This window comes from Grampus griseus (genome assembly GCF_964374135.1).
Source record: "Grampus griseus genome assembly, chromosome: 4".
In the NCBI taxonomy this organism is placed as follows: Eukaryota; Metazoa; Chordata; class Mammalia; order Artiodactyla; family Delphinidae; genus Grampus; species Grampus griseus.
This window is the reverse complement of record NC_138997.1, coordinates 114,046,291-114,063,880: the sequence shown is the minus strand read 5'-3', so window position 1 is coordinate 114,063,880 and position 17,590 is coordinate 114,046,291. Positions and strand designations below refer to the sequence as shown.

Sequence of the window (17,590 nt, the reverse complement as noted above, 5' to 3'; positions counted from 1 at the left end):
GGACTTTCTCTTGGGTTCTTTCTAATAAAGCAAAACATTACCTTTGCCCACTTATTCAAATTGCTTAAAAAATTGGGCAATTATTTAATAACTATATTTAAAACAGGGTATAGCTAACTGGATCAAGCAGAAAATCCTTTATGATCATTATAGGTAGTCAAAGGTCATCAGTATATGAATGCTTATTAATTTTGACAAAAGTATATAATATAAAGTATAATTTATATAATTTCATACCTTTAGTACACCTTATTCTCATAACAGCTTCAAATCCAATTTTTCTTGTGAGATATCGTTTTAGATCTTTTTGTAACTTTTCTGCTTGTGAAGGATTGTGAGTATAGTGGAAAGATGGGTAATAATAGATGCACCCTGCAGAATACTTGGACATGCAAGCTTTAGAGAGAAATATAAGTATTAGCTACAGAAACAATAATATTCTACTTGTCCAATAGCAGTGCACATTCTGTATTATGAAGAAATCTAACTCGTAGTGAAATAAAACTAAAGTGGTCAAAATGGGGATAACATATATATCTGAGAAACACAAACATTCGTAAAATATATAATGAATTTACTGTTGAGCAGAATGGTAAAGGAATTGTATTTGAAAAAAACAACAACAACCCATAATAGCATTTTATATGTGTATAGTGCTTTAAAGTTTACGGGTAATTTTCATAGACATTATCTAATTCACATCTTTCTCCCCAAACTATTGAGAACTCTTAGTAAAGAGTTTAGATTTAATTATATGCTAAAAATGTTTATGTAAACAGATAAACACAATGATATCTCCTTACCTAGAGAAGCGAGATCAGAGTACTGTGAACTTAAAAGGAACAGATCCACTGCAGTCTGCTGCCCTGAGCAATCTAAAGCAAGTTTCTTATAAAAATCAGTTGCAGGGCCAAGATGCTGTACAACCTAAGTCAACAGGTCATAAAGTAAGAGCTAGAAACCTTGAATTATGCATATATTTCTGTCTGTTAAAATAAGGAAGAGGATATCCTCTGTCCCCCTATCAAACTAAGGAGTTTTTAAAATGTCTGGGTAGTTGGCACAAATTTCCTATGAGGATAATAACAATCGCTAACATTTATAAAGCACTTATGTGCCAGCACAGATGTTTATATAAATTATTTAACCCTCATAATAACATATATCTCATAGAGTTACCAACATTTTACAGATGAGGGAACTGAGGCCAAAAAAATGATTATGTAACTCGACCAATTACATTGTCATTCAGTGGTAGATGCTGGAATATAATAAACCCAAGAAGTCTGGCTCCAGAGTGAGTGCTGTTACCCATTACTGTACATATACTGTTACATAACAACATGAGAGAATAACAGATTAAGGGAAGTTTTTCCTGTTGGTATGAGGACACTTGAGCTGAGGAGGTGGCACCGGAGAAGAGTTAAGAATGCAAGAGCCGGGCTCCAAGTTCTTAATTACTATGCTACATTGCACAACAAAATGTTTCAATCTTCTTAACTATAGTGTATGACTATTATATCAGAGTTTAAAACGGAGGAGATACTTAAGCTTTTGAGTCCCAGGCAGATAGAGAACATTTCTGGAAGTTAAATGAGAAAAAAACCCCTAAAACTGTATCAAAGAATCAGTAAACACTTTGCTCTGTTCAAAACACCTCAGTATTTTGTAATGGATTACAATATAGTGCTATTCTTCTTTAGCAAATTGGTAAAGAATAAAAAAGCAACAATACTTAATGGTGGCTAGAAGATGAGTCCTTAAGAGTACAGGTTGATAAAACCCCCAGTAAGTAGAATACAATAGTAATTTAAATACAGTTTATACTCATTGATCCAATTATTTCACTTCTAGGAATTTATCTTATGGAAAAAACGAATACGTGGCTAAAGATTTATAACACTATTAAACGTGTTTAATTCATACTCATAACTAGTTGTAATGGCATTTTCATACATATATAAGTTGAGGTCAGACAAAACTTATGCACAGAACAAAAATCATTGTCCCAGTTCATTTATTATTTGAAATAGGGATTAAAATACCCTGACCAAATCTTCATGTAAAACCCTAGTAATATTCAGCCTCATATTCTTTTTTTTTAATAGTGAAAACACTGGCGACAACTATTCAACAGCTAGCAGGCAATTAATTAAATCAAGTTTTTCACATTTACTAAAAAACATTTTTTTCAGGAGAATTTTTAGGGACCTCAGAAAATGCTACGTACCCTTCAATGAAAAAAGTCATTTAAAAAATATAGAATAATGTATGATACCCAGTTATGCTTATTTGTATTTGTATAACTAAATGCTATTATCCTGACAGTGAGATAATTGACTTATATTTGTTTCCACTTTCCAAGTTTTATACAATGATTTATATTACCTTTATAATAAAAAAGTTTGTTAGTATGTGCATGTTAAATTATAATATCTCAGATTTAGTAAGTATTATCACTTGTGAAATAGAAAAGAGCAGTGGAGTCAGAAAATCAAGTCACATCTTTACCATAAAATACTTAATAACTTTTGGCAAGACCATTTAATCTGTTTCCTCATTTGTAACATGAAAGGGTTAGAGTAGATAATTCTAAATTTCTATGACTTGTAAACAAAGTAATAAAAAGAACACACTGCAACACAAAAACAAAACAATAATTGAATTAAACTCTATAAAAAGAAAACCAATTTTCTTTCTTTTTTTTTTTTACTATCAATGAAGTAGAAAAATAGAATAACAAACAATTACACAGTCTATAGAGGTAGAAGACATGATCTTAAATATGACAGAGAAACTAATATAAAATACCTTTGTGCTTGATCTCTGATTAGGATCTTCTCTGGACTGCAGAAGTCCTGCCCCCAAGGAAGGTAACTGTGTCTGAAATACAGACACACGGCCACCTGTTGGAGACATTAATTTAAAGGCAGCCTGGAGCGCAGGACCCAGGGCACTGTGTGTTTCTCTTGTATTGGTGAACATATTTGGTAATGCATTCAATAAGTCTTTTATAAGCTGGGAAAACAAAGATTAAAAATTGAATTACTGAGAAGGCAAAGCAATATTATTCTTTAAAACATTCCAGAGTATAGTATGTGCCACTGCATTTTGGAGGACTGTAAAGTGAGTAGTCAACAGATATCTACCTACATTGTCTACTGCAATGTTAATATACACCAAGTAAACACATGTTCAGCATTTTAGTAATCAGTTGAAGTAAGAGAAATACTTTAAGAAAAAAATCAATCTCACCTCTTTACTTTCATACAGATTCACAAGTAAGCTATCCGGTGTAGGTAGAAAAACATCTATAGGGAAAACATATATTTTAACCAAATGATAAATAAGCCAAAAGAATTTTGAATTAAAAAATCTTAGTTTTTCTAAGGCCATACATGTTAACGGGTACCATAATATTGCTTTATTAAATATATATATACACTGTATGTATTATATGTGTGTGTGTGCTCGAGCATGTATAAGTACACACACATGGGTATAAAAAACTTAGAATCAAGTATTTTCCAGGAAAACAGTTATTTTAAAACAAATACCAAAGTAGGCTAAATTATCCATATAGCATTACAACAAGATGTACTGTAAAATAAAGTAGGCTTAATTCCAAAATTCTGTTTTATTAATAAACAGTTTTATTTTATTCACTGCTTACCATCTATATCAGATACAATCAACATCTGAGGCTGTGATAATCCTTCTTGTAAATTGTAGAAATGAATAGTGCTATCAAAGGTCATGAATCCTATTCTTGTTCGTGAATCTCCAGGAAGCCTAAAGAAAGAAATGATAATTTTAAAAACTATTTTTCATTCCCAATTTTATCTTTTTGGCTTTGCATAGTCCACTGAATTTGCAGTCGCTCATCTTTGTTGGACTGGCTCCTATTTCTAGGGCTATATTCTCATATACTTTTCCAGCAAGCTAACTCTTCAGTCTTAAAAACTGTTTCTTGGGGCTTCCCTGGTGGCGCAGTGGTTGGGAGTCCGCCTGCCGATGCAGGGGACACGGGTTCATGCCCCGGTCCGGGAGGATCCCACATGCCGCGGAGCGGCTGGGCCTGTGAGCCATGGCCGCTGGGCCTGCGCGTCCGGAGCCTGTGCTCCGCAACGGGAGAGACCACAGCAGTGAGAGGCCCGCGTACCGCAAAAAAAACCAAAAAAACAAAACTATTTCTTTGCAGAGGGTCTTCCATTGCCACACAATGCTGAAGTTATGTCCGAATTAAGCACTTGAGACTTAAAAAAGGGCAAATGCTTCAATCAAGGATAAAAATATGAGAACTCCAAGTTACTAACAGAATCTAAAAGCAAATCATTTAATGTCTATGGATGTTTTTAATCTTGAATGTCTCAATGTTATCAGTTTATTCACAGGCCAAGATCAGTGATATGCAATTATGGTGGCAACAGCTAGCACTCAGTAGAGCAAGGACTCTCAAACTCAAATGGAAGATGGGGGAAAAGAACCTTTTGGAATAACCTAGTACTTCTGACAAAATATTCATACATAACCACCCCTACACCTCTACACTTGTCAAGAATCACTGCAATAGGAAACTACTCTTACTAACAATCTTAAGTCATATTTCTTATGAGTGTTGGAGTAGAAAGAGAAATGTATAAACAACTTTGTTTTCCAGAGATTTGGAAGGTTCATTTTTTAAGTTATTTACGGGTCTCCTTCATGACTAATACTGGTAGACACACAGATAGGAATTAAAGCCAAGTATAAGCACCCTATGCCATACTCTGTTTCCACTTCCACAATAAAGCTCCTTACTAATGCGCCTGTTCAGTTTCTGGTTTCCTGAAATATTCAGCACAAAATCAATTCCCTCCTTCCCTTTATTTGGCTCATTCTCTCATTAGCACATTTTAAACTATCTTATGAAAAACTCCTTGCTCAGGCATAAATTACAGCTAGATTTCTCTCATTTCTCTCTTGATACCCTGGCTAAGTTGAATTTTCTGAGTCCCAGTGCTCAGATCTGCTAAGTCAGAGAGATTGTTAGATGAGATCTAAATTCCTTACCAAGTATTAAAACTTTTATGGTTTTAAGAATCAGATATCAAGTCATAAATCATAATAATCTAAGTAGCAGGATCTTTATTCTAAAGTAGCCAGGACGTACTCTTTTAGTGACAAATGAATGAAATCAAACTTAATAAAAACCAACCCCATAAATTGCTAATAAACACTTCATACACGCACACATACCACACACACACACACACACACAAAATGAGTAAAAAAAATTCTTACTTGTCTAGATTTTCTAACAGTGACTGGCACAAAATTGTCAAATATCCAGCTTCCACTGCATTATGAGACACATCTAAAACAAACAAGTAAACTGCTGGTTGAGGTGGACGAAGCTGAAAGGAATAGAAATAATGTAACGTATTTAGTAGGTATAATTTATTCTTTTTATATCACAACTACTACTGGATATTTACTGAGTGTATTCGGGAAAAAAAAAAAGGAAGATATGCCAATCAAGAATCATATAGGTCATATGCTAAAAATTAAAGATTACTTCTTACTTCACCACTTCAATTAGACTGATTCCTAAGGAGCCAGAACAGAGTTGGGAATATAATAAGTTGTGAAGAAGAAGCTGAGAGTAAAAGTGACCATGAGTTAAAATGGAAAATATATTAATATGGAAATAGACGAGAAAACAGTAGTTGGGCAGATGCGAAATTGGACACAAAGGATCATAAAAAAAATCACAGAAATAAAGAAGGAAATGGGTCAAGCACCAGGAACTTCATACACATTAGCTGTCCCTATTCACCTTTTCCCACTAGCAACATTTTACATTTATGCAGACAACAAAGATTGGAAGTGAGGACACAGAAGAAATGCAAGTTATTATACAGATATTTTAAATGAGTAGAAATAATAAAGAAATGAGCAGAACTTAGGCGAAGAATTTGTTTTTGTAAGCGGAAAAGAAGAATGAGATCTGAAGAATCAGTATAATTAAAAAACAGGTAGAATTTTATGATGAAGTGGAAAGAGAAAAGTCAGATGCAAGTTAATATCCATTTATCTTGATATCTGTACTGGGTGAACCAGTAAGATGGTGGTATCTTTAAGAGCGTGAAAATGGCAGTTTTTGGCAAAAACACGAGTTTTTCTGTTTAAGGAAAATGGTAAAAAGAATATTTATATTCATTCCATGCAAGTAATCAAATGACAACAAATTGTAGATGCTAGTGCTCATCATGAAACATTACCGATGTTTCTAAGTGATATAACTGCATTCTTCTAGGAGATCAAGTAATCTTTACAAAGAGCTTTCTATTTATTAAGTATAAACTTTCAGCACTATTTCAAAAAATTCATACTATGGACAATTTCAAAATTTAGACAAAAATTCACTTAACAGCAAATTACAAATGACCAATACAATTGCATCCCACGACTAATTTTAACACTGAATAGTTACCATATAATCTGAAGACGCAATGAACTCCACGGTTGAATTCTGAACTTCTGGCCGTTTATGAGGCTCTCCATAAGATCGGGTAAGGGGATTATACATAAATTCTTCAGGAACTAGATAAGATTAGGAATCCAGTACAAATTTAGTAACACATATACATGCCGAGAAATAAACTCCTCTATCATCAATATTTATGAGGTTTACAACAGTTCTGTGAAGATCTAATGATAAAAACTAATGCCTTAAGCCCTCTTTAAAAAAATAAACCGGAAGGATAAAAAACTTATTTACTGAAATCTGATGAGAAAACCAGGATACAAGTAATCTTGCTTCTTAGGCTTGTGTCCTATTTCTTATATCACATGACGTGGAAAAGAAATCAGACAGAAACACAGATTCGAAAGCAATTATACGAAGAGGACCTAAGAATGACTAAAGGGGACAACAGATACACATGCACACATGTGTTCACACATACTGGCAGAGATCCACACTGAGTTGAATGAATCAAATGTACAAACAGAAGACAACCTTAACTTGTCAGGGTCAAGCATAATTAGTCTGCATGATCTCATCTGCATGGCCTTCACTGCTGGTTTTACGAATTCTTTTTACTTTCCCCTCCCTGTCACTCTCCTCATTATCAATTATTCCCTTGGCCAGCCAAAACGAAGTGTCCCTAGCCTGTATTCTCTCCATTAAAAGTGGCATGGAAGTTTTTAAAGCAATGAGGAGAGAGAGACCAGATAATGGCAAAAATGTCAAAATGTTTAAAATATAAAACACACTTATTTTAAGAATCTGAAACTCACCATCATTAACTCTATAGCACAAATTGCATTTCCATCTACGTTGATCAATGAAGGATACAAAAGGGTTGATATATGTTCGACAAGATCGGCACCTCACAATGGTATTGGATGTTATCACTGGTAATTGCTAGGAAATAAAATAAAGCTGTTGTAGCAGAAAAAGCACTCCAGAGGAAAATGGACCACACACTGCTCTGCTCCATACACAGAACAGAAACCACACTTGTGTTTTGAAATTGAAACATTTTAATAAAATCCAGTGGTGCACTGAGCAACACAAGCAGCTATCAAGTTTTCTCCCTCTTCTGTCGCAAACTATAAAATAACACTAAAATAAAGTCAAACCAAATGTAATGAAAGTTACTGGCAGACAAGAAAAGCCTGGTTGGCCAAGAAAATAGAATAACCTCAGCTATCAGCTGAACTCAAGGAACAAGAGTGAGAAAGAAACATGCACCATATAAAAATGCCTTTGTCTTTGCTGCTTGCCTGCACCTGGTAACAGACTCTCAAGACACTGCTTGTTAGACAGCCACACAGTCCTGTTGGGGACTGTGGCCACGAGAAACCAAACACAATGTGCCTCAAACACTATACATCTCTTTATGCTTAGTTTGGGAAAGGAACTTTCTATTCAATATAAGAAATTTAGAAAATATGATACATATTATTCTATCTCCCTGAATTAACCCCTGATAACATTTTAGTGTATTTCCTTCTGGCTTTTTTCCTCCCTATCCATACACAAACATTTATTTTTGTACTTAATTTTTTTCACAAAAATAATTTTTATTATATAACTACATATCATTTGTGAAAAAAATCAGGAAACATGTTTAACTGAAAATAAGAAAATAAAAAATTATCCAGAATTCTACATTCCAGAGGAAGTCACTGCTGCCAATTTAGTGTATATACTTCCAGAAGGTATCACATATGGAATATGTATTTAGACAAAAATTTTCGGGGACTTCCCCGGTGGTGCAGTGGTTAGGAATCTGCCTGCTAATGCAGGGGACATGGATTCGAACCCTGGTCCGGGAAGATCCCACATGCCACGGAGCAACTAAGCCCATGCGCCACAACTACTGAGCCTGCGCTCTAAAGCCCATGTGCCTAGAGACCATGATCCATAACAAGAGAAGTCACTGCAATGAGAAGAATGAGAAGCCCGCGCACTGCAACGAAAAGTAGCCCCCGGTCGCTGCAACTAGAGAAAGCCCGCGCGCAGCAACAAAGACCCAATGCAGCCAAAAAAAAAAAAAAAAAAATTTCACCTATGTATATGGGAAATTAACTATATTGGTTTCGCGATAAAGGTTGCAATTTTATTACAGGTGATCAAATAGTATTTACTGAATGAATAAATTCAAGGATGTCTGGGTGCAGAGGAATATCCTATTCTTAGGAGACAGAAGAAAGGAAAGCAGGTAATAACAGAGAACTTTTGGTTTTGGGGGCACTAATGAGATAAGTAACAGAGCTCATCCACCCAGACGATACACCAGGGGTTTGTGGCCACCAGATGGAGGCTGCCAGCTAAACTTCTCCATAAGGTGAGGAAATATTCAATAAAGAAAATCTAAATTCAAGGTACTTATTGCATATTATAATTATTTTATTTTCTATTCACTTTGCTCCTTTCTATACATCCTAGTAGGAAAGAAAGCTCCACGAGGAAGCAATGACCTCTGTATCCTCAGCACCCAGCATGATAGTCAATAAATATTTTTTGGTTGAATGAGAGTAAAAGAAACTCAGTAGCGATGAATGTAGAAAACCACAGTCATAAAAATGTGTGAGGGAGAAATGCAACTTAAAGTATAAATAGAATGTATCTGGATAAACATTATTTCTGAAGTTCAGATATTTTAATTTAAATTCAACATATCTGCAATGAAATACCAGAAGTATGTGTAAAAATCCAGCAAGCTAGGTAAAGTAAACTTTACTGTGGAAACTTTAAAAAGTAATGTTTTAATTCAATAGACTTGAAGCATTTAAACTTTATTATTACAAAGGTTATTTGATTAATACAGTTGGGAACAATCATACGGTTTTCCTCCCTAAATGCATATCATTGCTGGTGTTTCCTTTATGTTTAAAAAAGAACTCCTAAAGTTTATCTATGCTCTACGCCCTTTCCAACTTCTAAAACTACTAACCTTTCAAAATCCAGCTTAGATCTCATTACTTGTAGAAAAGTCTGCTACTGTACCCAGAGGAAATCCCTTCCAATACTATATTCACCACCTAAGTTACTTCATAGAATTTGATTAGTTACATGTATTAGTTTTCCTGCACTGTAATTATTTGCACTGTAAGTATTTGGGATATCTTTGTCCCCTGTTAGATAAGAATTTCTTAGGGGCAACATCAGTGACTTAATTATCTTTGTATTTACCAGTGCTTAGTTTAAGGCCTGTCACAAAGCAGGTGACAGAAAATGTTTGCTGTATTGAAACTGACAGAAATGATTAATTCTAACTTCAAATGAAAGAAAATGAAAAAAATTCTAAGAAAATATACAATCTGAATACCTCGCACATAAGTACACAGGTCAGTACCCACTAATATTTTAAAATATGTTACTTTACCGTTAAGTCTCTGAAGGGATGTAACAACAATCCTAAAGGAAGCTTAGCTTTATTCAGTAAAGCCTGTGTCTGTGGGATATTTGTCAAAGTACACCGAAATGAACTGCAAAGATATAAACAACAGAGACTACGTTAGCTATCAGAGATAAAAAACAATATTGATGTAGATAGTTGTAGATAACTAAACATTTAAGGGCATACATGAAAATCATTTGGGTATATTACATAACTATAATTAGGAGGGTCCTGACTACTTTAAATGGGCATATATGTAATTTATATGTCAAAAGGCCTAAATTAAGGACTCAACATTTTCATGGTGAAAAAGTACAACACATTCAGGAACAAAGAGTAACTCCATCATGACTATCAGGGCATGAACAGGAGGGAGCAGAAAACATGAGTGAAAAGGTACAGCTTTCATGATGCTGTTCTTGCTTTGCTGTCATTCTTCATCTGCTGAACTCCTAATCTTTCTATGAAACTCATCAAAGTTATAGCTTCTTGTGAAACCATCCTCACCCTTGATCGCAAGTCAGGAAGAAAGACTTCTTCCTCTGTGCTCTGAGATCTACTTATGCTTCTGTGTTATCAATTAGTCTGATCTGCTTTAGTTGGCTGTGTACTTTCTTTATCTTCTCCATTTGAGATTAGAGATCATTTTGTCCTTGTGTCACCCTAGCACTATTCCTCTCATAGAGTAAGTAACTTAAGGTCAGTAGACACAGAATCAATAAAGGAGCAACCAAAGAGATAAGAAGCATAGAAACTGGAAACCGTGACAGGAATTTTAAGGAGTGCTTGACAGTATGTAGAGATATCCAGTTACGGGTTGACTCCACGCTGGTGATGTTCCGTGAACATGCCAAGTTGGTTCTGGCTTCAGGACTTCTGCATTTGCTGTTCACGCAGCTTGGCACACTCTTTTTCCAGAGTCACATCCTGCTCTCTCATTTCATTCAGATCTCTATTCAAATGTTAATAACTCCTTGGGAAAACCCATCCCGACTCCTCAATTAAAAATAGTCACCCTGCACCCTTACTACTCCCTACTTCATAGTTATTCTCTGAAATTACATTTACATTATACACCCATTGGTCTGACTGTTCACAATGTGTCTTCCCTAATAGGATATTGGTTGTATGAGATTGAGAACTTTGTTTTGTTTACTGCTTCATTCCCAGCACCTAGAAACAGTGCCTGGCACTTTATTTAGAAGGCATTCAGTAAATATTGAATGATTGAGGTTAACATGTAGGCACAATTATTATTCCTGTTTTACAGTTGACAATACTGAGGTTTGAGAAGTTGAGTAATTGGCAGCTTCACAGCTACTTATCAGTGGAACCATGGTATGAACCTAGGTCTGTCAAACTCTAAAGCCTATACTCTAAAGCCTATTACTCTGCTTTGTTGTTTGGATAAGAGATATTTTCACAGGAAACACATAACTGAGTAGAAACACAGACACCATTCCCTATCTATATGATCTCTTACACATATACATAGACTCTATTTACCTACTTGGGGGATGCCTAACCATTCATATTACAAGGCCATAATCCACATACTTATCGACTTGATGGCAAGTTACATTCAGAAGGACAGGCAGCTACTTTCAATCTAGAATCAATGATTATACATTTTTATAGAAATGATCTTGGCACTGTCTTCGGCACTGATGGGGGTGCTGGTGGTAGGGTGTGGTAGAAGAGGTGGAACCCTTGAAGCACCTCCATTTTCTGTTTCCTGTATTGGAAATCTATATAAGACTTTGGTTGAAAAAAAGAGGAACTTAGTTTTTTTAAAAGCTAGAAAACTACTGCCTTTAAAAAAAGAATATATGTGTGTGTGTGTGTGTGTGTGTGTATATATATATATATATATATAGTCTCTAAAGAACACTAATCCTAATGCAAGGAAGAAATGTTGTCTGTGATGTTGTTGTGAATCAGAGTTGTTTGTGAATGTTGTCTGTGAATCATAGTTTACTTTTTGAGGAGAGATTCCACAAGCAGGAGGATGTCTGGGTGCAGAGGAATATCCTATTCTTAGGAGACAGAAGAAAGGAAAGCAGGTAATAACAGAGAACTTTTGGTTTTGGGGGCACTATGAGGTAAGTAACAGAGCTCATCCACCCAGACGATACACCAGGGGTTTGTGGCCACCAGATGGAGGCTGCCAGCTAAACTTCTCCATAAGGTGAGGAAATATTCAATAAAGAAAATCCAAATCTAAATTCAGGCTGGACAAATATGCCTGGGGGCAATGGTCTTCTCATTCTACACTGAGTGGGAAAAGAAAATTCAGAGAAAAATTATTTATCTAAACCTGTTCTTGGGATTACACAAATGACGTTTGTATCCTTTTCAAGCAGAGACTGAAGTGCATAAAATTTTAAAGACTTCACCTTATTTAAAAGACATCAGAAGTTACTACTGGTGAAAAGTGAGGAAAAAGAAATTTAAGAAAAAAAATATAGTTAGATTTGGGTTCCTAAAACACTTCACTAAAATACAAAAAAATTTTCCTAGCATTAGATGATAGGGAATGAGATTGGATGGCGACAGAGATGGGGACAGGATCCAATGACCTAAATTGAATTTTACGTCTAGAATTTCTATACAAATTAATTTACAAGAGTTCACATTAACAAAACTTCCAATCAAGGAATTAATACCATAGTACTTTTACTATTTTTGAAAGTCACACAATGTTTTTGACAAGGTTTTACTTACTAAAGGTTATAAATTAAATACTTACTCTGGGCTACAGTTTAATTTTTTGAGGTCTAAATTCAGGTTAGGTACAGGAGCCCAAACAGGAGTCATGGGTAAAATATTTCTCTCCTGAGTAAGGTTTACAGGTCTCAAACTTTCTGGTTGTGAAGAACTCTGAAGACTCAAACCTCCCAGACTGGAGGACAGCTGGTTCATACCAGGATACTGCTGAAAAGGCAATTCAAAGCAAAACAAAAGAACAATGTTAACAAACATGAATAAAATTTATTATCCTCTATATAGGATGTTAACATACAGAAAAGCAAGAAGCTAAAAAAAAATTTAAATCTGGCTTTGTAACAGTAAAATAACTTACTAGGACAGCTCAGTTTAAAGCACTCTTGAAAAAACTCAAAGTAAAAATGCTGAATAAATTTAAACCTTATTTGCATGATTCAACTCCACAACAAAATTTAAATAACGCTTTTTTCAACACCAAGAATTTGGTTTCTCTGAATATCTTTCTTACTGGAAAAGCAGGGTAAATGCTTGTTTTTAAAGTTTTTTCAATTTTCAGAATGAGCTGATGCCATAGAAATGACAATGATGTTCAATGAGTTCTGCTTTGCTTATTTTTTGCTTTCCTTTATATTTTTAGTATTATTCTGAATTCATGCCTTTTATTAACTCAAAGTGACTTAACGAATTAGTTACTATTCACTTTGATGGCCAAACTGCCCAATTTTTGGCCAGTGAGATCCCCTTAAAGCTGACCCCAGTGTCCTTTTGATATGAACCCATTGCCTTTGTTAGCTTCCTTGCTTTCTGGCATGACATTTTGTACCATTCCTCCTTCAGACTCCAAATTAATCATTTGTCCAAAAAGGATTCTTGGTTCCTTTTAAGTAAGGATGGTATCTAGAGACCATAATCTGGATAATAAGGGTGCTCACTGCTAGTGTTTATTACTTCCAGACTTCTACAATACGTAGAGATAGAAAACATAATACATTTTTAAATAGAAGAAAAAGAATAATCAGTTCACATTGACATTTCCAATTCAAATTTAAGATGATGGTGTTTTAATTTAACTTTTTTGATTTTATGCCTGCATCTCTCTTCTCTTTTGCTGAAAATCTTGATTCCTAATGGTAACAGCCTTACTTATTTGTTTTATCCTACAATATATTAAAATAGTTCCAAAATGACAACACTAATATTATTATAAATGTAAAGTTATTAAATGAAAGATTTCTTTGTAGTTCTTTTTGTCCTTGGATTATTTCCCATTGAGAACATACAAAATACTGAGTTTTAAGATTAGTTAGAACAATACTTTTTTTTCTGTATCAGAATGTATCCAACTTGATAAACTGGTTTGCTTGTTTTTGTTTGATTTTAATTTTTAAGGATTGCTTTTCATCTTTTTTTCCACTTAATAATCTTTTTGAGTAAACAAAATTTACCTAATTCTAATGTCAAAACTTTACAATAATTCAGAGATATCTTGTTTCACTCTTGATCCCCCCCCAAGTAACTATTTTTATTAATCTTCCGTTGTCTGCATCTACAAATATAAACTAATATATACACTGCTCTAAATATGACCCCTTTTTTCACCTAAAAAAAAAGTCCTGGCAATAACTCTATGTCTGTATATAGAGATTTTTCCACATTCTTTTTTGTAGTTATCGAGCACTCCATTATGTGAATGTACTGCAGAATTCCAGCTAATCAGTGCAAAATGATAAAGTCAGGAAAATCACTATTTTACAATCCATATGGAAATAAATGATACAGGTAATGGTCATCTGGAATAGACGATAAACAGATATCAATAGATGATAAAGCCACTGGGTGAAAGCATAATGAGGAACCTCACAATGAAAAGATCAGGTTGTCACCATATGAACCCACTAATCAATCGTAACACCACTAAAAGTGAGACAACCAAGTATTATTATGATGTACACAGAACCAAAATATATTGTATTTTGGCTTAGGGAAATAAATAAATGAAGTAATATACCTGACTATAATTGAGCCATTAGATCTAATTTCTAATACATAGAAAATGGAACAGAGGAACGAGTTAAATGATACCACAAGAAGCAATCAGCCAAATTCAGAATGTGGAACATTCTACAGGACAAGAGACCCAGGTTTTTCAAAGGTTCAAAGGCACAAAAAATGGGGGTGGAGCTTTGTTTTTAAATTAAAAAGAGAATTAAGAGACATAAGCAAATGCAATTAGTAAGTCTTGCTTAGCTCCTGATTTGAACAAACCAACTACAGAAGAGCAATACTGAAACAGTCGGGCAAATCTGAATATGGACTGAATTTTAAACAACATTTAGAAATAATTGTTAATTTTGTTGGATATGATAGTGGTATTGTGGTTTGCAAGAAATTATCTTTTCCATCTCCCTGCCTCCCCTTGACCAGGATTAGCTTTAAAGCCCTCAGTAAGAAAAGGTAGGGGTGTGTGTGTGTGTGTGTGTGTGTGTGTGTGTGTGTGTGTGTGTATGTGTGTGTGTGTGTGTGTGTAGAGGATAGGTCAAACAAGTATAACAAACTGTTGACAGTAACTGAAGCTGATGATCCTAAGGGAAAAAAACCAAAACTGGGTAATACTAGAGATTCTTTCAGTTTTCAGTAGAGCTGTAAAGGAGGAGACAAAAATGATTACATGGATCAGTAACAGTGCATAATAGAAAACCTCAAACAGACCCAAGTTTAAGATAAGAATTTAGAATATAAGAATTTAGGATACAAAATAAGGGTGGAATGTTTAATCAATGAGGAAAGATAGATTATTTAATAAATGTCAGTGAAATTAGAGCTAACTATTGAATATATATGGGGGGGAGAAATGAGATTTATTATTTACATTATGTACCAAAACAAAACCTTAAAAGATGCAAAAAAGTGAATTCACCAAAGTAAAAAAATATATAGAGAGGGAATTTTTCCCTAATCTTAAGGTTGAAAAGGCCTTTAAAAGATACAAAGGTAAATGGGCTTCCCTAGTGGCGCAGTGGTTTAGAGTCTGCCTGACGATGCAGGGGACACGGGTTCGTGCCCTGGTCCGGGAAGATCCCACGTGCCGCGGAGCGGCTAGGCCCGTGAGCCATGGCCGCTGAGCCTGCGCGTCTGGAGCCTGTGCTCCGCAACGGGAGAGGCCACAACAGTGAGAGGCCCGCGTACCGCAAAAAAAAAAAAGATACAAAGGTAAAAACAAAAGAAATTATAATATGACTCTATAAAATTAAACATTTCTCCAATTAAGAAAAAAACATTAAAATTAAAAACAAGTGTCAAGCTGGGGGAAAAAACTGCAATATATTATTAGACAAAAATGTTACAAACTAGAAGAACCTGAATAGCATAATGGTGAAAGAATATGAACAGGGATTTCAGTAAAGAAACACAAATAACTAATAATTATGAAAATAATTTAATATTTTTGCTTATAAAATATAATACTTGACATATTTAGTAATATGGAAAAGTAGGCAAAGACACTTTTTCTAGGAATATAAATTGGTACATTATTTCTCCATACCTGACCACCAAATGCTGATCAACTAATGTCTACTATACATCTCCACTTGGATGTCTATTAGGTATTCTAACTTAATATGGCCAATTCGATTCCTATTCCCAGAACTATTTCTGTCTTTACCATCTAAGTAAATACACTACCCTCTATCCAGATGCCCTGCCAAAAACCTACGTGTTATCCTTGATGCTTCCTTTCTCTCACCCACCACATCCGATCCATCAATAAGCCAAAAGATATCCCTTATCCATCCACTTTTCACTACCTCTGCCAATACCACCTTAGAAGAAAGCACAATCATCTATTTCTGGGATGACGGCAAAGCTTCCATTTGTCTCCCTGTTTCCATTTTTATCTTTTCAAATACTCCCAGCCCTAATCCGTTCTTCACATAGTAGCCAAATGAGTCTCTAAATACGTAAATCAGATTTCATTCCATTACATAAAATCTCCTATGTTTTCCCTTTGCACTTGATGTAAAATCCAAGCTTCTGACTATGGTTCTTCCCTAGCTCTCTGATCTCATTCCTATTATTCTTCCCATTGCTAACTGAGTTCCAGCCACACTGGGACTTTGGTCCTAAAACATGTTAAAGTTGCTCCTGCCTTAACGTTTCTGTATATATGTTTCCTTAGCCTGAAATCCTCTACCCCCAGATTTTTCCATGTCTGGCTTTTCCTGTCATTCAAATATTAACTCAAACATAACTTCTATAATGAGGGCCTTCCTGACTATTTACTCTTTATACCCAACCCCTGCAATTTCTTCCACTCCTCTTGATTCATAGCACTTGTAACTATTTGAAATTAGCTTGTTTTTGTTTTTTAAAGTCTTTATTGAATTTGTTACAATATTGCTTCTGTTTTATGTTTTGGTTTTTTGGCCACTAGGCATGGGGATCCTAGCTCCCTGACCAGGGACCGAACCCACACCCACTGCACTAGAAGGCAAAGTCTTAACCACTGGACTGCCAGGGAAGTCCCTGAAACTAGTTTGTTAATTTATTGCTTTACTTACTTACTGTCCCATTGGCCCTGCCTTCCCACCAAGTTGCTCGAGAGAGGGAACTCTGTTTTGTTCACTTAGCTTCCTCTCGTAACCTCAGTGCCTAGAGTAGGGCTGCCACACAGTAGAAACTCAGTTAAGTTTTCACTGAATGAATAAGTAGAGAGAAATTCTAAAGACTGGTGAAATTAGGTGCTATGATTCACTAATTTCACCTGAAGAGATTTCATCTAAGGAAATAATGAGACGAAGGCACAAAGTTTGTGCACAGGTGTATATTTTGATTTTGACACTCAAGTTATGCCCAATAGTGGCAGACTAGGTGATTATAAAATGTTATGCAGTTATCAGATGAAGGATATGTAATAATATAGAAAGGTTTCCTCTTACGTTGTTCAAGGATTTTAAAAAAATGCAAAA

The 17,590-nt window shown here is 35.0% G+C and overlaps 1 protein-coding gene across 4 annotated transcripts in view; it reads right to left on the bottom strand.

Moving 5' to 3' along the window:
- SEC24B (SEC24 homolog B, COPII coat complex component) overlaps window positions 1–17,590 on the bottom strand; it is a gene marked incomplete at its 5' end in the record, with an annotated part of 93,778 nt that overhangs the window by 16,083 nt on the left and 60,105 nt on the right. For 2 of the 4 annotated variants that reach the window (XM_082653040.1, XM_082653038.1), the window contains 10 exons: window positions 238–396; window positions 804–927; window positions 2,812–3,018; window positions 3,256–3,311; window positions 3,674–3,792; window positions 5,284–5,396; window positions 6,476–6,585; window positions 7,285–7,411; window positions 9,882–9,984; window positions 12,646–12,830. In XM_082653040.1, the coding sequence (XP_082509166.1) occupies window positions 238–396; window positions 804–927; window positions 2,812–3,018; window positions 3,256–3,311; window positions 3,674–3,792; window positions 5,284–5,396; window positions 6,476–6,585; window positions 7,285–7,411; window positions 9,882–9,984; window positions 12,646–12,830 (1,303 nt within the window). The remainder of the gene's footprint in view (window positions 1–237; window positions 397–803; window positions 928–2,811; window positions 3,019–3,255; window positions 3,312–3,673; window positions 3,793–5,283; window positions 5,397–6,475; window positions 6,586–7,284; window positions 7,412–9,881; window positions 9,985–12,645; window positions 12,831–17,590) is intronic. The other 2 variants (XM_082653041.1, XM_082653039.1) reach the window with 1 other exon arrangement.